The sequence below is a fragment of the Saccoglossus kowalevskii genome, chromosome 3 (assembly GCF_978046115.1).
Source record: "Saccoglossus kowalevskii chromosome 3, keSacKowa6.1, whole genome shotgun sequence".
Classification (NCBI taxonomy): Eukaryota; Metazoa; Hemichordata; class Enteropneusta; family Harrimaniidae; genus Saccoglossus; species Saccoglossus kowalevskii.
The window spans coordinates 43320942-43348362 of record NC_140643.1 but is presented as its reverse complement, the minus strand read 5'-3'; the positions used below and the strand labels follow the sequence as shown (position 1 = coordinate 43348362).

General features: G+C 52.0%; 1 protein-coding gene across 2 annotated transcripts in view; it reads right to left on the bottom strand.

The window, feature by feature from the left end:
• Positions 1-366: 366 nt before the first annotated feature.
• Positions 367-27421, bottom strand: part of LOC100371378 (ADP-sugar pyrophosphatase-like) — a 48331-nt gene continuing 21276 nt past the window's right edge. For both annotated transcript variants that reach the window (XM_002739902.4, XM_078013617.2), the window contains exon 8: positions 367-616. In XM_002739902.4, coding sequence (XP_002739948.1) covers positions 516-616 — 101 coding nt within the window. In that variant the 3' untranslated portion in view covers positions 367-515. The remainder of the gene's footprint in view (positions 617-27421) is intronic.

Here is a 27421-nt window from a genome sequence, read left to right as displayed (position 1 = left end):
GTAAAGTTTAAGTCATGACAAGCTTTTGTTTTGATAGTGGCGGTTTATAACATACCAGTCATCATGCTACATCATTTTTCATATGTTCCCCAGTCATCGTTCTACATCATTTTCCATATGGTCCCCAGTCATCATTCTAAATCGTTTTTCATATGGTCCCCAGTCATCGTTCTACATCATTTTTCATATGTTCCACAGTCATCGTTCTACATCGTTTTTCATATGGTCCCTAGTCATGCCACAATCTGTTTGATATGGTTCTCAGTCATCGTGTCAAATTGTGTTTGATATGGTTACATTTTTGTATATATGGTCTATAAAGAATTTGAATGTCTGCTGCTTTAAACCTCAAGTAGTAGCCATGGGGAAAGGGTAATTACATACTATATCTAATAATAACATTAGTAAAAGAATAAAGAATAAAATAGATGAGCCAAAATCAATGTAAAAATAATTCAGCGAGTAAATAAGAATCTCAAATGAAATAAAAACTGTATCTTCATTCGTTCAAATGTTCAAATTTTCTTGCAGTGGAGAAGTTCATAAGACTGGGACAAACCAAGGGCGTAAGCGTACACTCTAGAATCAATAACAATGTCATCTTCTTTAGACAGAACTGAAAAAATAAGAAGAAAAAATCTGATAGATGTGACCACGCAGTATTAGTTTATTTGAAGACATTATTTGCAGTTTGATAAATGTCAACACAGTAGGCTTATGAGAATATAACAAAATTTGTTGACGATTTCAGCTGGCAGGAGGATTTACCCATACTGCATGGTATTCATGTTTCGGCTTACTTCTAAACATGAAAAAACCATGATATACGATGTATTTTGACATGGCTTGCACAATAATTATCCATATCAAGTGCACATCTGAATGGAGTCAAGACGCACACACATGAATGGCATCAAGACGTGCACACCTGAATGGCATCAAGACGCACACACCTGAATGGCATCAAGACGTGCACACCTGAATGGTGTCAAGACACACACACCAGAATGGCATCAAGACGTGCACACCTGAATGGAGTCAAGACGCGCACACCTGAACTGCGTCAAGACGCACACACCTGAACGGTGTCAAGACGTGTACACCTGAATGGCGTCAAGACGTGCACACCTGAATGGCATCAAGACGTGCACACCTGAATGGAGTCAAGACGTGCACACCTGAATGGCATCAAGACGTGCACACCTGAATGGCATCAAGACGTGCACACCTGAATGGCAGCAAGACGTGCACACCTGAATGGCATCAAGACGTGCACACCTGAATGGTGTCAAGACACACAAACCTGAATGGCATCAAGACGTGCACACCTGAATGGCGTCAAGACGCGCACACCTGAACTGCGTCAAGACGCACACACCTGAATGGCATCAAGACGTGCACACCTGAATGGCATCAAGACGTGCACACCTGAATGGAGTCAAGACGTGCACACCTGAATGGCATCAAGACGTGCACACCTGAATGGCATCAAGACGTGCACACCTGAATGGCGTCAAGACGTGCACACCTGAATGGCATCAAGATGTGCACACCTGAATGGCATCAAGACAAGCACACCTGAATGGCATCAAGACGTGCACACCTGAATGGCATCAATACGCACACACCTGAATGGTATCAAGACGTGCACACCTGAATGGTGTCAAGACACAAACACCAGAATGGCATCAAGACGTGCACACCTGAATGGAGTCAAGACACGCACACCTGAACTGCGTCAAGACGCACACACCTTAACGGTGTCAAGACGTGCACACCTGAATGGCATCAAGACGTGCACACCTGAATGGCGTCAAGACGTGCACACCTGAATGGCATCAAGACGTGCACACCTGAATGGCATCAAGACGTGCACACCTGAATGGCATCAAGACGTGCACACCTGAATGGCATCAAGACGCATACACCTGAATGGCATCAAGACGCATACACCTGAATGGCATCAAGACGTGCACACCTGAATAGCATCAAGACGTGCACACCTGAACTGTGTCAAGACGCACACACCTGAACGGTGTCAAGACGTCCACACCTGAATGGTGTCAAGACGTCCACACCTGAATGGTGTCAAGACGTCCACACATGAATGGAATCAAGACGTGCACACCTGAACTGCGTCAAGACGTGCACACCGGAATGGGGTAAAGACGTGCACACCGGAATGGGGTAAAGACGTGCACACCTGAATGGTGTCAAGACGTGCACACCTGAATGGTGTCAAGACGTGCACACCTGAATGGGGTAAACACGTGCACACCTGAACTGCGTCAAGACGTGCACACCTGAACTGTGTCAAGACGCACACACTTGAATGGCATCAAGACGTGCACACCTGAATGGGGTCAAGACGTGCAGACCAGAACGGTGTCAAGACGCACACACCTGAACGGTGTAAAGACGCACACACCTGAACAGTGTAAAGACGCACACACCTGAGCAGTGTAAAGACGTGCACACCTGAATATTGTCAAGACGTGCATACTTGAATGGCGTCAAGACGCACACACCTGAATGGGGTCAAGACGCACACACCTGAACGGCGTCAAGACGTGCAAACCTGAATGGCAGCAAGAAGTGCACACCTGAATGGCATCAAGACGTGCACACCTGAATGGCATCAAGACGTGCACAACTGAACTGCGTCAAGACGTGCACACCTGAACTGCGTCAAGACGTGCACACCTGAACTGTGTCAAGACGCGCACACCTGAATGGTGTCAAGACGCGCACACCTGAACGGTGTCAAGACACGCACACCTAAATGGGGTCAAGACATGCACACCTGAACTGCGTCAAGACGAGCACACCTGAATGGAGTCAAGACGTGCACACCTGAATGGTGTCAAGACGCACACACCTGAACTGCGTCAAGACGCACACACCTGAACGGAGTCAAGACTCACACACCTGAATGGCATCAAGACGCGCACACCTGAATGGCATCAAGACGCACACACCTGAATGGCATCAAGACGCGCACACCTGAACTGCGTCAAGACACACACACCTGAATGGCATCAAGACGTGCACACCTGAATGGCATCAAGACGTGCACACCTGAATGGGGTCAAGACGTGCACACCTGAATGGGGTCAAGACGTGCACACCTGGACGGTGTCAAGGCGTGCACACCTGAACGGCGTCAAGACACACACAGCTGAATGGCATCAAGACGTGCACACCAGAATGGCGTCAAGACGTGCACACCTGAATGGCTTCAAGATGCGCACACCTGAACGGTTTCAAGACGCGCACACCTGAACGGTGTCAAGACGTGCACACCTGAACGGTGTCAAGACGTGCACACCTGAATGGCATCAAGACGTGCACACCTGAATGGAGTAAGACGTGCACACCTGAACTGCGTCAAGACGCACACACCTGAATGGAGTCAAGACGCACACACCAGAACTGCGTCAAGACGCGCACACCTGAATGGTGTCAAGATGCACACCTGAACTGCGTCAAAGACGCACACACCTGAATGGGGTAAAGACGTGCACACCTGAATGGGGTCAAGACGTGCACACCTGAACTGCTTCAAGACGTACAGACCTGAAAGGTGTCAAGACGCACACACCTGAACGGTGTCAAGACTCACACACCTGAACGGTGTAAAGACGCTCACACCTGAATATTGTCAAGACGAGCACACCTGAATGGAGTCAAGACGTGCACACCTGAACTGAATGAGGTCAAGACGTGCACACCTGAATATTGTCAAGACGTGCACACCTGAATGGCAGCAAGACGTGCACACCTGAATGGCAGCAAGACGTGCACACCTGAATGGGGTCAAGACGTGCACACCTGAACTGCGTCAAGACGCACACACCTGAATGGCATCAAGACGTGCACACCTGAATGGGGTCAAGACGTGCACACCTGAACTGCGTCAAGACGTGCACACGTGAATGGTGTCAAGACGCACACACCTGAACGGTGTCAAAACTCACACACCTGAACGGTGTCAAGACTCACACACCTGAACGGTGTCAAGACGCACACACCTGAACAGTGTAAAGACGCGCACACCTGAATGGGGTCAAGACGTGCACACCTGAACAGCGTCAAGACGTGCAAACCTGAATGGCAGCAAGACGTGCAAACCTGAATGGCAGCAAGACGTGCACACCTGAATGGCATCAAGACGTGCACACCTGAATGGCATCAAGACTTGCACACCTGAAAGGCGTCAAGATGTGCAAACCTGAACAGCATCAAGACTTGCACACCTAAACTGTGTCAAGACGCACACACCTGAAAGACATAAAGAAGTACACACCTGAATGGCATCAAGACGTGCATACCTGTATGGTGTCAAGACGCGCACACCTGAATGGCGTCAAGACGTGCAAACCTGAACGGCGTCAAGACGTGCAAACCTGAACGGCGTCAAGAAGTACACACCTGAATGGCATCAAGACGTGCAAACCTGAACGGCGTCAAGACGTGCAAACCTGAACGGCGTCAAGACGTGCAAACCTGAACGGTGTCAAGACGTGCACACCTGAACGGCGTCAAGACGTGCACACCTGAACAGCATCAAAACGTGCACACCTGAACATCCTCAAGACATGCACACCTGAGTGGCGTTAAGACGTGCACACCTGAATGGCGTCAAGAAGCGCACACCTCAACTGCGTCAACCCACACACACCTGAATGGCATCAAGACGTGCACACCTGAATGGCATCAAGACGTGCACACCTGAATGGCATCAAGACGTGCACACCTGAATGGGGTCAAAGCGTGCACACCTGGACGGTGTCAAGGCGTGCACACCTGGACAGTGTCAAGACGTGCACACCTGGACAGTGTCAAGGCGTGCACACCTGGACGGTGTCAAGGCGTGCACACCTGAACGGCGTCAAGACGTGCACACCTGAATGGCGTCAAGATGCACACACCTGAATGGCATCAAGACGTGCACACCTGAATGGCGTCAAGACGTGCACACCTGAATGGCATCAAGACGCGCACACCTGAACGGTTTCAAGACGCGCACACCTGAATGGAGTAAGACGTGCACACCTGAACTGCGTCAAGACGCACACACCTGAACGGTGTCAAGACGTGCACACCTGAATAGGGTCAAGACGTGCACACCTGAATGGCGTCAAGACGTGCACACCTGAATGGAGTCAAGACGCACACACCAGAACTGCGTCAAGACGTGCACACCTGAACTGCGTCAAGACGTGCACACCTGAACTGTGTCAAGACGTGCACACCTGAACTACGTCAAGACGCACACACCTGAACTGCGTCAAGACGCACACACCTGAACGGTGTTAAGACGCGCACACCTGAATGGTGTCAAGATGCACACCTGAACTGCGTCAAGACTCACACACCTGAACGGTGTCAAGACGCACACACCTGAACAGTGTCAAGACGCACACACCTGAACAGTGTAAAGACGCACACACCTGAACAGTGTAAAGACACGCACACCTGAATGGGGTCAAGACGAGTACACCTGAATGGAGTCAAGACGTGCACACCTGAATGAGGTCAAGACGTGCACACCTGAATATTGTCAAGACGTGCACACCTGAATGGCAGCAAGACGTGCACACCTGAATGGGGTCAAGACGTGCACACCTGAACTGCGTCAAGACGCACACACCTGAATGGCATCAAGACGTGCACACCTGAATGGCATCAAGACGTGCACACCTGAATGGCATCAAGACGTGCACACCTGAATGGGGTCAAGACGTGCACACTTGAACTGCGTCAAGACGTGCACACTTGAACTGCGTCAAGACGTGCAGACCTGAACGGTGTCAAGACGCACACACCTGAACGGTGTCAAGACTCACACACCTGAACGGTGTCAAGACTCACACACCTGAACGGTGTCAAGACTCACACACCTGAACGGTGTCAAGACGCACACACCTGAACAGTGTAAAGACACGCACACCTGAATGGGGTCAAGACGTGCAAACCTGAATGGCAGCAAGACGTGCAAACCTGAATGGCAGCAAGACGTGCACACCTGAATGGCATCAAGACGTGCACACCTGAATGGCATCAAGACGTGCACACCTGAATGGCATCAAGACATGCACACATGAACGGCGTCAAAATGTACACACCTGAACGGCATCAAGATGTGCAGACTTGAATGGTGTCAAGACTTGCACACCTGAAAGGCGTCAAGATGTGCAAACCTGAACAGCATCAAGACTTGCACACCTGAACGGTGTCAAGACGCACACACCTGAAGGACATAAAGACGCACACACCTGAAGGACATAAAGAAGTACACACCTGAATGGCATCAAGACGCGCACACCTGAATGGCGTCAAGAAGTGCACACCTGAATGGCGTCAAGACGTGCAAACCTGAACGGCGTCAAGAGGTGTAAACCTGAACGGCGTCAAGACGTGCACACCTGAACGGCATCAAGACGTGCACACCTGAACAGCCTCAAGACATGCACACCTGAATGGTGTCAAGACATGCACACCTGAAAGGCGTAAAGATGTGCACACCTGAGTGGCATCAAGACGTGCACACCTGAATGGCGTCAAGACGTGCACACTCTGAATGGCATCAAGACGCGCACACCTGAATGGCATCAAGACGTGCACACCTGAATGGCATCAAGACGTGCACACCTGAATGGCATCAAGACGTGCACACCTGAATGGGGTCAAGACGTGCACACCTGGATGGTGTCAAGGCGTGCACACCTGAACGGCGTCAAGACGTGCACACCTGAATGGTGTCAAGACGTGCACACCTGAATGATGTCAAGACGCACACACCTGAATGGCATCAAGACGTGCACACCTGAATGGCATCAAGACGGGCACACCTGAATGGCATCAAGACGCGCACACCTGAACGGTGTCAAGACGCGCACACCTGAAAGGTGTCAAGACGTGCACACCTGAACGGTGTCAAGACGTGCACACCTGAACGTTGTCAAGACGTGCACACCTGAATAGCGTCAAGACGTGCACACCTGAATGGAGTCAAGACGCACACACCTGAATGGCATCAAGACGCGCATACCTGAATGGCATCAAGACGTGCACACCTGAATGGCATCAAGACGTGCACACCTGAATGGCATCAAGACGTGCACACCTGAATGGGGTCAAGACGTGCACACCTGGACGGTGTCAAGGCGTGCACACCTGAACGGCGTCAAGACGTGCACACCTGAACGGCGTCAAGACGTGCACACCTGAATGGTGTCAAGACGCACACACCTGAATGGAGTAAGACGTGCACACCTGAACTGTGTCAAGACGTGCACACCTGAATAGCGTCAAGACGTCCACACCTGAATGGAGTCAAGACGCACACACCAGAACTGCATCAAGACGCACACATCTGAACGGTGTCAAGACACACACCTGAACTCAAGACGTGCACACCTGAACTGCGTCAAGACGTGCAAACCTGAACTGCGTCAAGACGCACACACCTGAACGGTGTTAAGACGCGCACACCTGAATGGTGTCAAGATGCACACCTGAACTGCGTCAAGACGCACACACCTGAATGGGGTAAAGACGTACAGACCTGAACGGTGTCAAGACGCACACACCTGAACGGTGTCAAGACTCACACACCTGAATGGGGTAAAGACGTGCACACCTGAATGGGGTCAAGACGTGCACACCTGAACTGCGTCAAGACATACAGACCTCAACTGTGTCAAGACGCACACACCTGAACGGTGTCAAGACTCACACACCTGAACGGTGTCAAGACTCACACACCTGAACGGTGTCAAGACGCACACACCTGAACAGTGGAAAGACGCGCACACCTGAATATTGTCAAGACGAGCACACCTGAATGGAGTCAAGACGTGCACACCTGAATGAGGTCAAGACGTGCACACCTGAATGAGGTCAAGACGTGCACACCTGAATGAGGTCAAGACGTGCACACCTGAATGGCAGCAAGACGTACACACCTGAATGGCAGCAAGACGTGCACACCTGAATGGGGTCAAGACGTGCACACCTGAATGGCGTCAAGACATGCAAACCTGAACGGCGTCAAGACGTGCAAACCTGAACGGCGTCAAGACGTGCACACCTGAACGGCGTCAAGACGTGCACACCTGAACAGCCTCAAGACATGCACACCTGAATGGCATCAAGACGTGCACACCTGAAAGGCGTAAAGATGTGCACACCTGAATGGGGTCAAGACGTGCACACCTGGACGGTGTCAAGGGGTGCACACCTGAACGGTATCAAGACATGCATACCTGTATGGTGTAAAGACGCGCACTCCTAAACGGTGTCAAGACGCGCACACCTGAATGGTGTCAAGACGCACACACCTGAACTGCGTCAAGACGCACACACCTGAACGGTGTCAAGACTCACACACCTGAATGGAGTCAAGACTCACACACCTGAAAGGCGTCAAGATGTGCATACCTGAAAGGCGTAAAGATGTGCACACCTGAACGGCGTCAAAATGTACACACCTGAACGGCATCAAGATGTGCAGACCTGAACGGCATCAAGACTTGCACACCTGAAAGGCGTCAAGATGTGCAAACCTGAACAGCATCAAGACTTGCACACCTGAACGGTGTCAAGACGCACACACCTGAAGGACATAAAGAAGTATACACCTGAATGGCATCAAGACGTGCATACCTGTACGGTGTCAAGACGCGCACTCCTGAACGGTGTCAAGACGCGCACACCTGAATGGCGTCAAGACGTGCAAACCTGAACGGCGTCAAGAAGTGCACACCTGAATGGCGTCAAGACATGCAAACCTGAACGGCGTCAAGACGTGCAAACCTGAACGGCGTCAAGACGTGCACACCTGAACGGCGTCAAGACGTGCACACCTGAACAGCCTCAAGACATGCACACCTGAATGGCATCAAGACGTGCACACCTGAAAGGCGTAAAGATGTGCACACCTGAATGGGGTCAAGACGTGCACACCTGGACGGCGTCAAGGCGTGCACACCTGAACGGTATCAAGACATGCACACCTGAATGGCGTCAAGACGCACACACCTGAATGGCATCAAGACGTGCACACCTGAATGGCGTCAAGACGTGCACACCTGAATGGCGTCAAGACGCACACACCTGAATGGCATCAAGACGTGCACACCTGAATGGCGTCAAGACGTGCACACCTGAACGGTTTCAAGATGCGCAAACCTGAACAGTGTCAAGACGTGCACACCTGAACGGTGTCAAGACGTGCACACCTGAATGGCATCAAGACGTGCACACCTGAATGGAGTAAGACGTGCACACCTGAACTGCGTCAAGATGCCCACACCTGAACGGTGTCAAGACGTGCACACCTGAATAGCGTCAAGACGTGCACACCTGAATGGCATCAAGACGTGCACACCTGAATGGCATCAAGACGTGCACACCTGAATGGCATCAAGACGTGCACACCTGAATGGCATCAAGACGTGCACACCTGAATGGGGTCAAGACGTGCACACTTGAACTGCGTCAAGACGTGCACACTTGAACTGCGTCAAGACGTGCAGACCTGAACGGTGTCAAGACGCACACACCTGAACGGTGTCAAGACTCACACACCTGAACGGTGTCAAGACTCACACACCTGAACGGTGTCAAGACTCACACACCTGAACGGTGTCAAGACGCACACACCTGAACAGTGTAAAGACACGCACACCTGAATGGGGTCAAGACGTGCACACCTGAATAGCAGCAAGACGTGCAAACCTGAATGGCAGCAAGACGTGCAAACCTGAATGGCAGCAAGACGTGCACACCTGAATGGCATCAAGACGTGCACACCTGAATGGCATCAAGACGTGCACACCTGAATGGCATCAAGACATGCACACATGAACGGCGTCAAAATGTACACACCTGAACGGCATCAAGATGTGCAGACTTGAATGGTGTCAAGACTTGCACACCTGAAAGGCGTCAAGATGTGCAAACCTGAACAGCATCAAGACTTGCACACCTGAACGGTGTCAAGACGCACACACCTGAAGGACATAAAGAAGTATACACCTGAATGGCATCAAGACGTGCATACCTGTACGGTGTCAAGACGCGCACTCCTGAACGGTGTCAAGACGTGCAAACCTGAACGGCGTCAAGAAGTGCACACCTGAATGGCGTCGAGACGTGCAAACCTGAACGGCGTCAAGACGTGCAAACATGAACGGCGTCAAGACGTGCACACCTGAACGGCGTCAAGACGTGCACACCTGAACAGCCTCAAGACATGCACACCTGAATGGCATCAAGACGTGCACACCTGAAAGGCGTAAAGATGTGCACACCTGAATGGGGTCAAGACGTGCACACCTGGACGGTGTCAAGGCGTGCACACCTGAACGGTATCAAGACATGCACACCTGAATGGGGTAAAGACGTGCACACCTGAATGGGGTCAAGACGTGCACACCTGAACTGCGTCAAGACATACAGACCTCAACTGTGTCAAGACGCACACACCTGAACGGTGTCAAGACTCACACACCTGAACGGTGTCAAGACGCACACACCTGAACAGTGGAAAGACGCGCACACCTGAATATTGTCAAGACGAGCACACCTGAATGGAGTCAAGACATGCACACCTGAATGAGGTCAAGACGTGCACACCTGAATGAGGTCAAGACGTGCACACCTGAATGAGGTCAAGACGTGCACACCTGAATGAGGTCAAGACGTGCACACCTGAATGGCAGCAAGACGTACACACCTGAATGGCAGCAAGACGTGCACACCTGAATGGGGTCAAGACGTGCACACCTGAATGGCGTCAAGACGTGCACACCTGAATGGCGTCAAGACATGCAAACCTGAACGGCGTCAAGACGTGCAAACCTGAACGGCGTCAAGACGTGCACACCTGAACGGCGTCAAGACGTGCACACCTGAACAGCCTCAAGACATGCACACCTGAATGGCATCAAGACGTGCACACCTGAAAGGCGTAAAGATGTGCACACCTGAATGGGGTCAAGACGTGCACACCTGGACGGTGTCAAGGGGTGCACACCTGAACGGTATCAAGACATGCATACCTGTATGGTGTAAAGACGCGCACTCCTAAACGGTGTCAAGACGCGCACACCTGAATGGTGTCAAGACGCACACACCTGAACTGCGTCAAGACGCACACACCTGAACGGTGTCAAGACTCACACACCTGAATGGAGTCAAGACTCACACACCTGAAAGGCGTCAAGATGTGCATACCTGAAAGGCGTAAAGATGTGCACACCTGAACGGCGTCAAAATGTACACACCTGAACGGCATCAAGATGTGCAGACCTGAACGGCATCAAGACTTGCACACCTGAAAGGCGTCAAGATGTGCAAACCTGAACAGCATCAAGACTTGCACACCTGAACGGTGTCAAGACGCACACACCTGAAGGACATAAAGAAGTATACACCTGAATGGCATCAAGACGTGCACACCTGAATGGGGTCAAGACGTGCACACCTGGATGGTGTCAAGGCGTGCACACCTGAACGGCGTCAAGACGTGCACACCTGAATGGTGTCAAGACGTGCACACCTGAATGATGTCAAGACGCACACACCTGAATGGCATCAAGACGTGCACACCTGAATGGCATCAAGACGGGCACACCTGAATGGCATCAAGACGCGCACACCTGAACGGTGTCAAGACGCGCACACCTGAAAGGTGTCAAGACGTGCACACCTGAACGGTGTCAAGACGTGCACACCTGAACGTTGTCAAGACGTGCACACCTGAATAGCGTCAAGACGTGCACACCTGAATGGAGTCAAGACGCACACACCTGAATGGCATCAAGACGCGCATACCTGAATGGCATCAAGACGTGCACACCTGAATGGCATCAAGACGTGCACACCTGAATGGCATCAAGACGTGCACACCTGAATGGGGTCAAGACGTGCACACCTGGACGGTGTCAAGGCGTGCACACCTGAACGGCGTCAAGACGTGCACACCTGAACGGCGTCAAGACGTGCACACCTGAATGGTGTCAAGACGCACACACCTGAATGGAGTAAGACGTGCACACCTGAACTGTGTCAAGACGTGCACACCTGAATAGCGTCAAGACGTCCACACCTGAATGGAGTCAAGACGCACACACCAGAACTGCATCAAGACGCACACATCTGAACGGTGTCAAGACACACACCTGAACTCAAGACGTGCACACCTGAACTGCGTCAAGACGTGCAAACCTGAACTGCGTCAAGACGCACACACCTGAACGGTGTTAAGACGCGCACACCTGAATGGTGTCAAGATGCACACCTGAACTGCGTCAAGACGCACACACCTGAATGGGGTAAAGACGTACAGACCTGAACGGTGTCAAGACGCACACACCTGAACGGTGTCAAGACTCACACACCTGAATGGGGTAAAGACGTGCACACCTGAATGGGGTCAAGACGTGCACACCTGAACTGCGTCAAGACATACAGACCTCAACTGTGTCAAGACGCACACACCTGAACGGTGTCAAGACTCACACACCTGAACGGTGTCAAGACTCACACACCTGAACGGTGTCAAGACGCACACACCTGAACAGTGGAAAGACGCGCACACCTGAATATTGTCAAGACGAGCACACCTGAATGGAGTCAAGACGTGCACACCTGAATGAGGTCAAGACGTGCACACCTGAATGAGGTCAAGACGTGCACACCTGAATGAGGTCAAGACGTGCACACCTGAATGGCAGCAAGACGTACACACCTGAATGGCAGCAAGACGTGCACACCTGAATGGGGTCAAGACGTGCACACCTGAATGGCGTCAAGACATGCAAACCTGAACGGCGTCAAGACGTGCAAACCTGAACGGCGTCAAGACGTGCACACCTGAACGGCGTCAAGACGTGCACACCTGAACAGCCTCAAGACATGCACACCTGAATGGCATCAAGACGTGCACACCTGAAAGGCGTAAAGATGTGCACACCTGAATGGGGTCAAGACGTGCACACCTGGACGGTGTCAAGGGGTGCACACCTGAACGGTATCAAGACATGCATACCTGTATGGTGTAAAGACGCGCACTCCTAAACGGTGTCAAGACGCGCACACCTGAATGGTGTCAAGACGCACACACCTGAACTGCGTCAAGACGCACACACCTGAACGGTGTCAAGACTCACACACCTGAATGGAGTCAAGACTCACACACCTGAAAGGCGTCAAGATGTGCATACCTGAAAGGCGTAAAGATGTGCACACCTGAACGGCGTCAAAATGTACACACCTGAACGGCATCAAGATGTGCAGACCTGAACGGCATCAAGACTTGCACACCTGAAAGGCGTCAAGATGTGCAAACCTGAACAGCATCAAGACTTGCACACCTGAACGGTGTCAAGACGCACACACCTGAAGGACATAAAGAAGTATACACCTGAATGGCATCAAGACGTGCATACCTGTACGGTGTCAAGACGCGCACTCCTGAACGGTGTCAAGACGCGCACACCTGAATGGCGTCAAGACGTGCAAACCTGAACGGCGTCAAGAAGTGCACACCTGAATGGCGTCAAGACATGCAAACCTGAACGGCGTCAAGACGTGCAAACCTGAACGGCGTCAAGACGTGCACACCTGAACGGCGTCAAGACGTGCACACCTGAACAGCCTCAAGACATGCACACCTGAATGGCATCAAGACGTGCACACCTGAAAGGCGTAAAGATGTGCACACCTGAATGGGGTCAAGACGTGCACACCTGGACGGCGTCAAGGCGTGCACACCTGAACGGTATCAAGACATGCACACCTGAATGGCGTCAAGACGCACACACCTGAATGGCATCAAGACGTGCACACCTGAATGGCGTCAAGACGTGCACACCTGAATGGCGTCAAGACGCACACACCTGAATGGCATCAAGACGTGCACACCTGAATGGCGTCAAGACGTGCACACCTGAACGGTTTCAAGATGCGCAAACCTGAACAGTGTCAAGACGTGCACACCTGAACGGTGTCAAGACGTGCACACCTGAATGGCATCAAGACGTGCACACCTGAATGGAGTAAGACGTGCACACCTGAACTGCGTCAAGATGCCCACACCTGAACGGTGTCAAGACGTGCACACCTGAATAGCGTCAAGACGTGCACACCTGAATGGCATCAAGACGTGCACACCTGAATGGCATCAAGACGTGCACACCTGAATGGCATCAAGACGTGCACACCTGAATGGCATCAAGACGTGCACACCTGAATGGGGTCAAGACGTGCACACTTGAACTGCGTCAAGACGTGCACACTTGAACTGCGTCAAGACGTGCAGACCTGAACGGTGTCAAGACGCACACACCTGAACGGTGTCAAGACTCACACACCTGAACGGTGTCAAGACTCACACACCTGAACGGTGTCAAGACTCACACACCTGAACGGTGTCAAGACGCACACACCTGAACAGTGTAAAGACACGCACACCTGAATGGGGTCAAGACGTGCACACCTGAATAGCAGCAAGACGTGCAAACCTGAATGGCAGCAAGACGTGCAAACCTGAATGGCAGCAAGACGTGCACACCTGAATGGCATCAAGACGTGCACACCTGAATGGCATCAAGACGTGCACACCTGAATGGCATCAAGACATGCACACATGAACGGCGTCAAAATGTACACACCTGAACGGCATCAAGATGTGCAGACTTGAATGGTGTCAAGACTTGCACACCTGAAAGGCGTCAAGATGTGCAAACCTGAACAGCATCAAGACTTGCACACCTGAACGGTGTCAAGACGCACACACCTGAAGGACATAAAGAAGTATACACCTGAATGGCATCAAGACGTGCATACCTGTACGGTGTCAAGACGCGCACTCCTGAACGGTGTCAAGACGTGCAAACCTGAACGGCGTCAAGAAGTGCACACCTGAATGGCGTCGAGACGTGCAAACCTGAACGGCGTCAAGACGTGCAAACATGAACGGCGTCAAGACGTGCACACCTGAACGGCGTCAAGACGTGCACACCTGAACAGCCTCAAGACATGCACACCTGAATGGCATCAAGACGTGCACACCTGAAAGGCGTAAAGATGTGCACACCTGAATGGGGTCAAGACGTGCACACCTGGACGGTGTCAAGGCGTGCACACCTGAACGGTATCAAGACATGCACACCTGAATGGGGTAAAGACGTGCACACCTGAATGGGGTCAAGACGTGCACACCTGAACTGCGTCAAGACATACAGACCTCAACTGTGTCAAGACGCACACACCTGAACGGTGTCAAGACTCACACACCTGAACGGTGTCAAGACGCACACACCTGAACAGTGGAAAGACGCGCACACCTGAATATTGTCAAGACGAGCACACCTGAATGGAGTCAAGACATGCACACCTGAATGAGGTCAAGACGTGCACACCTGAATGAGGTCAAGACGTGCACACCTGAATGAGGTCAAGACGTGCACACCTGAATGAGGTCAAGACGTGCACACCTGAATGGCAGCAAGACGTACACACCTGAATGGCAGCAAGACGTGCACACCTGAATGGGGTCAAGACGTGCACACCTGAATGGCGTCAAGACGTGCACACCTGAATGGCGTCAAGACATGCAAACCTGAACGGCGTCAAGACGTGCAAACCTGAACGGCGTCAAGACGTGCACACCTGAACGGCGTCAAGACGTGCACACCTGAACAGCCTCAAGACATGCACACCTGAATGGCATCAAGACGTGCACACCTGAAAGGCGTAAAGATGTGCACACCTGAATGGGGTCAAGACGTGCACACCTGGACGGTGTCAAGGGGTGCACACCTGAACGGTATCAAGACATGCATACCTGTATGGTGTAAAGACGCGCACTCCTAAACGGTGTCAAGACGCGCACACCTGAATGGTGTCAAGACGCACACACCTGAACTGCGTCAAGACGCACACACCTGAACGGTGTCAAGACTCACACACCTGAATGGAGTCAAGACTCACACACCTGAAAGGCGTCAAGATGTGCATACCTGAAAGGCGTAAAGATGTGCACACCTGAACGGCGTCAAAATGTACACACCTGAACGGCATCAAGATGTGCAGACCTGAACGGCATCAAGACTTGCACACCTGAAAGGCGTCAAGATGTGCAAACCTGAACAGCATCAAGACTTGCACACCTGAACGGTGTCAAGACGCACACACCTGAAGGACATAAAGAAGTATACACCTGAATGGCATCAAGACGTGCATACCTGTACGGTGTCAAGGCGTGCACACCTGAACGGTATCAAGACATGCACACCTGAATGGCGTCAAGACGCACACACCTGAATGGCATCAAGACGTGCACACCTGAATGGCGTCAAGACGTGCACACCTGAATGGCGTCAAGACGCACACACCTGAATGGCATCAAGACGTGCACACCTGAATGGCGTCAAGACGTGCACACCTGAACGGTTTCAAGATGCGCAAACCTGAACAGTGTCAAGACGTGCACACCTGAACGGTGTCAAGACGTGCACACCTGAATGGCATCAAGACGTGCACACCTGAATGGAGTAAGACGTGCACACCTGAACTGCGTCAAGATGCCCACACCTGAACGGTGTCAAGACGTGCACACCTGAATAGCGTCAAGACGTGCACACCTGAATGGCATCAAGACGTGCACACCTGAATGGCATCAAGACGTGCACACCTGAATGGCATCAAGACGTGCACACCTGAATGGCATCAAGACGTGCACACCTGAATGGGGTCAAGACGTGCACACTTGAACTGCGTCAAGACGTGCACACTTGAACTGCGTCAAGACGTGCAGACCTGAACGGTGTCAAGACGCACACACCTGAACGGTGTCAAGACTCACACACCTGAACGGTGTCAAGACTCACACACCTGAACGGTGTCAAGACTCACACACCTGAACGGTGTCAAGACGCACACACCTGAATGGAGTCAAGACTCACACACCTGAAAGGCGTCAAGATGTGCATACCTGAAAGGCGTAAAGATGTGCACACCTGAACGGCGTCAAAATGTACACACCTGAACGGCATCAAGATGTGCAGACCTGAACGGCATCAAGACTTGCACACCTGAAAGGCGTCAAGATGTGCAAACCTGAACAGCATCAAGACTTGCACACCTGAACGGTGTCAAGACGCACACACCTGAAGGACATAAAGAAGTATACACCTGAATGGCATCAAGACGTGCATACCTGTACGGTGTCAAGGCGTGCACACCTGAACGGTATCAAGACATGCACACCTGAATGGCGTCAAGACGCACACACCTGAATGGCATCAAGACGTGCACACCTGAATGGCGTCAAGACGTGCACACCTGAATGGCGTCAAGACGCACACACCTGAATGGCATCAAGACGTGCACACCTGAATGGCGTCAAGACGTGCACACCTGAACGGTTTCAAGATGCGCAAACCTGAACAGTGTCAAGACGTGCACACCTGAACGGTGTCAAGACGTGCACACCTGAATGGCATCAAGACGTGCACACCTGAATGGAGTAAGACGTGCACACCTGAACTGCGTCAAGATGCCCACACCTGAACGGTGTCAAGACGTGCACACCTGAATAGCGTCAAGACGTGCACACCTGAATGGCATCAAGACGTGCACACCTGAATGGCATCAAGACGTGCACACCTGAATGGCATCAAGACGTGCACACCTGAATGGCATCAAGACGTGCACACCTGAATGGGGTCAAGACGTGCACACTTGAACTGCGTCAAGACGTGCACACTTGAACTGCGTCAAGACGTGCAGACCTGAACGGTGTCAAGACGCACACACCTGAACGGTGTCAAGACTCACACACCTGAACGGTGTCAAGACTCACACACCTGAACGGTGTCAAGACTCACACACCTGAACGGTGTCAAGACGCACACACCTGAACAGTGTAAAGACACGCACACCTGAATGGGGTCAAGACGTGCACACCTGAATAGCAGCAAGACGTGCAAACCTGAATGGCAGCAAGACGTGCAAACCTGAATGGCAGCAAGACGTGCAAACCTGAATGGCAGCAAGACGTGCACACCTGAATGGCATCAAGACGTGCACACCTGAATGGCATCAAGACGTGCACACCTGAATGGCATCAAGACATGCACACATGAACGGCGTCAAAATGTACACACCTGAACGGCATCAAGATGTGCAGACTTGAATGGTGTCAAGACTTGCACACCTGAAAGGCGTCAAGATGTGCAAACCTGAATGGCATCAAGACGTGCACACCTGAAAGGCGTAAAGATGTGCACACCTGAATGGGGTCAAGACGTGCACACCTGGACGGTGTCAAGGCGTGCACACCTGAACGGTATCAAGACATGCACACCTGAATGGGGTAAAGACGTGCACACCTGAATGGGGTCAAGACGTGCACACCTGTACTGCGTCAAGACATACAGACCTCAACTGTGTCAAGACGCACACACCTGAACGGTGTCAAGACTCACACACCTGAACGGTGTCAAGACGCACACACCTGAACAGTGGAAAGACGCGCACACCTGAATATTGTCAAGACGAGCACACCTGAATGGAGTCAGGACATGCACACCTGAATGAGGTCAAGACGTGCACACCTGAATGAGGTCAAGACGTGCACACCTGAATGAGGTCAAGACGTGCACACCTGAATGGCAGCAAGACGTACACACCTGAATGGCAGCAAGACGTGCACACCTGAATGGGGTCAAGACGTGCACACCTGAATGGCGTCAAGACGTGCACACCTGAATGGCGTCAAGACATGCAAACCTGAACGGCGTCAAGACGTGCAAACCTGAACGGCGTCAAGACGTGCACACCTGAACGGCGTCAAGACGTGCACACCTGAACAGCCTCAAGACATGCACACCTGAATGGCATCAAGACGTGCACACCTGAAAGGCGTAAAGATGTGCACACCTGAATGGGGTCAAGACGTGCACACCTGGACGGTGTCAAGGGGTGCACACCTGAACGGTATCAAGACATGCATACCTGTATGGTGTAAAGACGCGCACTCCTAAACGGTGTCAAGACGCGCACACCTGAATGGTGTCAAGACGCACACACCTGAACTGCGTCAAGACGCACACACCTGAACGGTGTCAAGACTCACACACCTGAATGGAGTCAAGACTCACACACCTGAAAGGCGTCAAGATGTGCATACCTGAAAGGCGTAAAGATGTGCACACCTGAACGGCGTCAAAATGTACACACCTGAACGGCATCAAGATGTGCAGACCTGAACGGCATCAAGACTTGCACACCTGAAAGGCGTCAAGATGTGCAAACCTGAACAGCATCAAGACTTGCACACCTGAACGGTGTCAAGACGCACACACCTGAAGGACATAAAGAAGTATACACCTGAATGGCATCAAGACGTGCATACCTGTACGGTGTCAAGGCGTGCACACCTGAACGGTATCAAGACATGCACACCTGAATGGCGTCAAGACGCACACACCTGAATGGCATCAAGACGTGCACACCTGAATGGCATCAAGACGTGCACACCTGAATGGCGTCAAGACGTGCACACCTGAATGGCGTCAAGACGCACACACCTGAATGGCATCAAGACGTGCACACCTGAATGGCGTCAAGACGTGCACACCTGAACGGTTTCAAGATGCGCAAACCTGAACAGTGTCAAGACGTGCACACCTGAATAGCGTCAAGACGTGCACACCTGAATGGCATCAAGACGTGCACACCTGAATGGCATCAAGACGTGCACACCTGAATGGCATCAAGACGTGCACACCTGAATGGCATCAAGACGTGCACACCTGAATGGGGTCAAGACGTGCACACTTGAACTGCGTCAAGACGTGCACACTTGAACTGCGTCAAGACGTGCAGACCTGAACGGTGTCAAGACGCACACACCTGAACGGTGTCAAGACTCACACACCTGAACGGTGTCAAGACTCACACACCTGAACGGTGTCAAGACTCACACACCTGAACGGTGTCAAGACTCACACACCTGAACGGTGTCAAGACGCACACACCTGAACAGTGTAAAGACACGCACACCTGAATGGGGTCAAGACGTGCACACCTGAATAGCAGCAAGACGTGCAAACCTGAATGGCAGCAAGACGTGCAAACCTGAATGGCAGCAAGACGTGCAAACCTGAATGGCAGCAAGACGTGCACACCTGAATGGCATCAAGACGTGCACACCTGAATGGCATCAAGACGTGCACACCTGAATGGCATCAAGACATGCACACATGAACGGCGTCAAAATGTACACACCTGAACGGCATCAAGATGTGCAGACTTGAATGGTGTCAAGACTTGCACACCTGAAAGGCGTCAAGATGTGCAAACCTGAACAGCATCAAGACTTGCACACCTGAACGGTGTCAAGACGCACACACCTGAAGGACATAAAGAAGTATACACCTGAATGGCATCAAGACGTGCATACCTGTACGGTGTCAAGACGCGCACTCCTGAACGGTGTCAAGACGTGCAAACCTGAACGGCGTCAAGAAGTGCACACCTGAATGGCGTCAAGACATGCAAACCTGAACGGCGTCAAGACGTGCAAACCTGAACGGCGTCAAGACGTGCACACCTGAACGGCGTCAAGACGTGCACACCTGAACAGCCTCAAGACATGCACACCTGAATGGCATCAAGACGTGCACACCTGAAAGGCGTAAAGATGTGCACACCTGAATGGGGTCAAGACGTGCACACCTGGACGGTGTCAAGGCGTGCACACCTGGACGGTGTCAAGGCGTGCACACCTGAATGGGGTAAAGACGTGCACACCTGAATGGGGTCAAGACGTGCACACCTGAACTGCGTCAAGACATACAGACCTCAACTGTGTCAAGACGCACACACCTGAACGGTGTCAAGACTCACACACCTGAACGGTGTCAAGACGCACACACCTGAACAGTGGAAAGACGCGCACACCTGAATATTGTCAAGACGAGCACACCTGAATGGAGTCAAGACGTGCACACCTGAATGAGGTCAAGACGTGCACACCTGAATGAGGTCAAGACGTGCACACCTGAATGAGGTCAAGACGTGCACACCTGAATGGCAGCAAGACGTACACACCTGAATGGCAGCAAGACGTGCACACCTGAATGGGGTCAAGACGTGCACACCTGAATGGCGTCAAGACGTGCACACCTGAATGGCGTCAAGACATGCAAACCTGAACGGCGTCAAGACGTGCAAACCTGAACGACGTCAAGACGTGCACACCTGAACGGCGTCAAGACGTGCACACCTGAACAGCCTCAAGACATGCACACCTGAATGGCATCAAGACGTGCACACCTGAAAGGCGTAAAGATGTGCACACCTGAATGGGGTCAAGACGTGCACACCTGGACGGTGTCAAGGGGTGCACACCTGAACGGTATCAAGACATGCATACCTGTATGGTGTAAAGACGCGCACTCCTAAACGGTGTCAAGACGCGCACACCTGAATGGTGTCAAGACGCACACACCTGAACTGCGTCAAGACGCACACACCTGAACGGTGTCAAGACTCACACACCTGAATGGAGTCAAGACTCACACACCTGAAAGGCGTCAAGATGTGCATACCTGAAAGGCGTAAAGATGTGCACACCTGAACGGCGTCAAAATGTACACACCTGAACGGCATCAAGATGTGCAGACCTGAACGGCATCAAGACTTGCACACCTGAAAGGCGTCAAGATGTGCAAACCTGAACAGCATCAAGACTTGCACACCTGAACGGTGTCAAGACGCACACACCTGAAGGACATAAAGAAGTATACACCTGAATGGCATCAAGACGTGCATACCTGTACGGTGTCAAGACGCGCACTCCTGAACGGTGTCAAGACGCGCACACCTGAATGGCGTCAAGAAGTGCACACCTGAATGGCGTCAAGACATGCAAACCTGAACGGCGTCAAGACGTGCAAACCTGAACGGCGTCAAGACGTGCACACCTGAACGGCGTCAAGACGTGCACACCTGAACAGCCTCAAGACATGCACACCTGAATGGCATCAAGACGTGCACACCTGAAAGGCGTAAAGATGTGCACACCTGAATGGGGTCAAGACGTGCACACCTGGACGGTGTCAAGGCGTGCACACCTGAACGGTATCAAGACATGCACACCTGAATGGCGTCAAGACGCACACACCTGAATGGCATCAAGACGTGCACACCTGAATGGCGTCAAGACGTGCACACCTGAATGGCGTCAAGACGCACACACCTGAATGGCATCAAGACGTGCACACCTGAATGGCGTCAAGACGTGCACACCTGAACGGTTTCAAGATGCGCAAACCTGAACGGTGTCAAGACGTGCACACCTGAACGGTGTCAAGACGTGCACACCTGAATGGCATCAAGACGTGCACACCTGAATGGAGTAAGACGTGCACACCTGAACTGCGTCAAGATGCCCACACCTGAACGGTGTCAAGACGTGCACACCTGAATAGCGTCAAGACGTGCACACCTGAATGGCATCAAGACGTGCACACCTGAATGGCATCAAGACGTGCACACCTGAATGGCATCAAGACGTGCACACCTGAATGGCATCAAGACGTGCACACCTGAATGGGGTCAAGACGTGCACACTTGAACTGCGTCAAGACGTGCACACTTGAACTGCGTCAAGACGTGCAGACCTGAACGGTGTCAAGACGCACACACCTGAACGGTGTCAAGACTCACACACCTGAACGGTGTCAAGACTCACACACCTGAACGGTGTCAAGACGCACACACCTGAACAGTGTAAAGACACGCACACCTGAATGGGGTCAAGACGTGCACACCTGAATAGCAGCAAGACGTGCAAACCTGAATGGCAGCAAGACGTGCAAACCTGAATGGCAGCAAGACGTGCACACCTGAATGGCATCAAGACGTGCACACCTGAATGGCATCAAGACGTGCACACCTGAATGGCATCAAGACATGCACACATGAACGGCGTCAAAATGTACACACCTGAACGGCATCAAGATGTGCAGACTTGAATGGTGTCAAGACTTGCACACCTGAAAGGCGTCAAGATGTGCAAACCTGAACAGCATCAAGACTTGCACACCTGAACGGTGTCAAGACGCACACACCTGAAGGACATAAAGAAGTATACACCTGAATGGCATCAAGACGTGCATACCTGTACGGTGTCAAGACGCGCACTCCTGAACGGTGTCAAGACGCGCACACCTGAATGGCGTCAAGACGTGCAAACCTGAACGGCGTCAAGAAGTGCACACCTGAATGGCGTCAAGAAATGCAAACCTGAACGGCGTCAAGACGTGCAAACCTGAACGGCGTCAAGACGTGCACACCTGAACGGCGTCAAGACGTGCACACCTGAACAGCCTCAAGACATGCACACCTGAATGGCATCAAGACGTGCACACCTGAAAGGCGTAAAGATGTGCACACCTGAATGGGGTCAAGACGTGCACACCTGGACGGTGTCAAGGCGTGCACACCTGAACGGTATCAAGACATGCACACCTGAATGGCGTCAAGACGCACACACCTGAATGGCATCAAGACGTGCACACCTGAATGGCGTCAAGACGTGCACACCTGAATGGCGTCAAGACGCACACACCTGAATGGCATCAAGACGTGCACACCTGAATGGCGTCAAGACGTGCACACCTGAACGGTTTCAAGATGCGCAAACCTGAACGGTGTCAAGACGTGCACACCTGAACGGTGTCAAGACGTGCACACCTGAATGGCATCAAGACGTGCACACCTGAATGGAGTAAGACGTGCACACCTGAACTGCGTCAAGATGCCCACACCTGAACGGTGTCAAGACGTGCACACCTGAATAGCGTCAAGACGTGCACACCTGAATGGCATCAAGACGTGCACACCTGAATGGCATCAAGACGTGCACACCTGAATGGCATCAAGACGTGCACACCTGAATGGGGTCAAGACGTGCACACTTGAACTGCGTCAAGACGTGCACACTTGAACTGCGTCAAGACGTGCAGACCTGAACGGTGTCAAGACGCACACACCTGAACGGTGTCAAGACTCACACACCTGAACGGTGTCAAGACTCACACACCTGAACGGTGTCAAGACTCACACACCTGAATGGTGTCAAGACGCACACACCTGAACAGTGTAAAGACACGCACACCTGAATGGGGTCAAGACGTGCACACCTGAATAGCAGCAAGACGTGCAAACCTGAATGGCAGCAAGACGTGCAAACCTGAATGGCAGCAAGACGTGCACACCTGAATGGCATCAAGACGTGCACACCTGAATGGCATCAAGACGTGCACACCTGAATGGCATCAAGACATGCACACATGAACGGCGTCAAAATGTACACACCTGAACGGCATCAAGATGTGCAGACTTGAATGGTGTCAAGACTTGCACACCTGAAAGGCGTCAAGATGTGCAAACCTGAACAGCATCAAGACTTGCACACCTGAACGGTGTCAAGACGCACACACCTGAAGGACATAAAGAAGTACACACGTGAATGGCATCAAGACGTGCATACCTGTACGGTGTCAAGACGCGCACACTTGAATGGCGTCAAGAAGTGCACACCTGAATGGCATCAAGACGTGCAAACCTGAACGGCGTCAAGACGTGTAAACCTGAACGGCGTCAAGACGTGCACACCTGAACGGCATCAAGACGTGCACACCTGAACAGCCTCAAGACATGCACACCTGAATGGTGTCAAGACGTGCACACCTGAAAGGCGTAAAGATGTGCACACCTGAGTGGCATCAAGACGTGCACACCTGAATGGCATCAAGACGCGCACACCTGAATGGCATCAAGACGTGCACACCTGAATGGCATCAAGACGTGCACACCTGAATGGCATCAAGACGTGCACACCTGAATGGGGTCAAGACGTGCACACCTGGACGGTGTCAAGGCGTGCACACCTGAACGGCGTCAAGACGTGCACACCTGAATGGTGTCAAGACGTGCACACCTGAATGGTGTCAAGACGCACACACCTGAACGGTGTCAAGACTCACACACCTGAACGGTGTCAAGACTCACACACCTGAACGGTGTCAAGACTCACATACCTGAACGGTGTCAAGACGCACACACCTGAACAGTGTAAAGACACGCACACCTGAATGGGGTCAAGACGTGCACACCTGAATAGCAGCAAGACGTGCAAACCTGAATGGCAGCAAGACGTGCAAACCTGAATGGCAGCAAGACGTGCACACCTGAATGGCATCAAGACGTGCACACCTGAATGGCATCAAGACGTGCACACCTGAATGGCATCAAGACATGCACACATGAACGGCGTCAAAATGTACACACCTGAACGGCATCAAGATGTGCAGACTTGAATGGTGTCAAGACTTGCACACCTGAAAGGCGTCAAGATGTGCAAACCTGAACAGCATCAAGACTTGCACACCTGAACGGTGTCAAGACGCACACACCTGAAGGACATAAAGAAGTATACACCTGAATGGCATCAAGACGTGCATACCTGTACGGTGTCAAGACGCGCACTCCTGAACGGTGTCAAGACGTGCAAACCTGAACGGCGTCAAGAAGTGCACACCTGAATGGCGTCAAGACATGCAAACCTGAACGGCGTCAAGACGTGCAAACCTGAACGGCGTCAAGACGTGCACACCTGAACGGCGTCAAGACGTGCACACCTGAACAGCCTCAAGACATGCACACCTGAATGGCATCAAGACGTGCACACCTGAAAGGCGTAAAGATGTGCACACCTGAATGGGGTCAAGACGTGCACACCTGGACGGTGTCAAGGCGTGCACACCTGAACGGTATCAAGACATGCACACCTGAATGGGGTAAAGACGTGCACACCTGAATGGGGTCAAGACGTGCACACCTGAACTGCGTCAAGACATACAGACCTCAACTGTGTCAAGACGCACACACCTGAACGGTGTCAAGACTCACACACCTGAACGGTGTCAAGACGCACACACCTGAACAGTGGAAAGACGCGCACACCTGAATATTGTCAAGACGAGCACACCTGAATGGAGTCAAGACGTGCACACCTGAATGAGGTCAAGACGTGCACACCTGAATGAGGTCAAGACGTGCACACCTGAATGAGGTCAAGACGTGCACACCTGAATGGCAGCAAGACGTACACACCTGAATGGCAGCAAGACGTGCACACCTGAATGGGGTCAAGACGTGCACACCTGAATGGCGTCAAGACGTGCACACCTGAATGGCGTCAAGACATGCAAACCTGAACGGCGTCAAGACGTGCAAACCTGAACGACGTCAAGACGTGCACACCTGAACGGCGTCAAGACGTGCACACCTGAACAGCCTCAAGACATGCACACCTGAATGGCATCAAGACGTGCACACCTGAAAGGCGTAAAGATGTGCACACCTGAATGGGGTCAAGACGTGCACACCTGGACGGTGTCAAGGGGTGCACACCTGAACGGTATCAAGACATGCATACCTGTATGGTGTAAAGACGCGCACTCCTAAACGGTGTCAAGACGCGCACACCTGAATGGTGTCAAGACGCACACACCTGAACTGCGTCAAGACGCACACACCTGAACGGTGTCAAGACTCACACACCTGAATGGAGTCAAGACTCACACACCTGAAAGGCGTCAAGATGTGCATACCTGAAAGGCGTAAAGATGTGCACACCTGAACGGCGTCAAAATGTACACACCTGAACGGCATCAAGATGTGCAGACCTGAACGGCATCAAGACTTGCACACCTGAAAGGCGTCAAGATGTGCAAACCTGAACAGCATCAAGACTTGCACACCTGAACGGTGTCAAGACGCACACACCTGAAGGACATAAAGAAGTATACACCTGAATGGCATCAAGACGTGCATACCTGTACGGTGTCAAGACGCGCACTCCTGAACGGTGTCAAGACGCGCACACCTGAATGGCGTCAAGACGTGCAAACCTGAACGGCGTCAAGAAGTGCACACCTGAATGGCGTCAAGACATGCAAACCTGAACGGCGTCAAGACGTGCAAACCTGAACGGCGTCAAGACGTGCACACCTGAACGGCGTCAAGACGTGCACACCTGAACAGCCTCAAGACATGCACACCTGAATGGCATCAAGACGTGCACACCTGAAAGGCGTAAAGATGTGCACACCTGAATGGGGTCAAGACGTGCACACCTGGACGGTGTCAAGGCGTGCACACCTGAACGGTATCAAGACATGCACACCTGAATGGCGTCAAGACGCACACACCTGAATGGCATCAAGACGTGCACACCTGAATGGCGTCAAGACGTGCACACCTGAATGGCGTCAAGACGCACACACCTGAATGGCATCAAGACGTGCACACCTGAATGGCGTCAAGA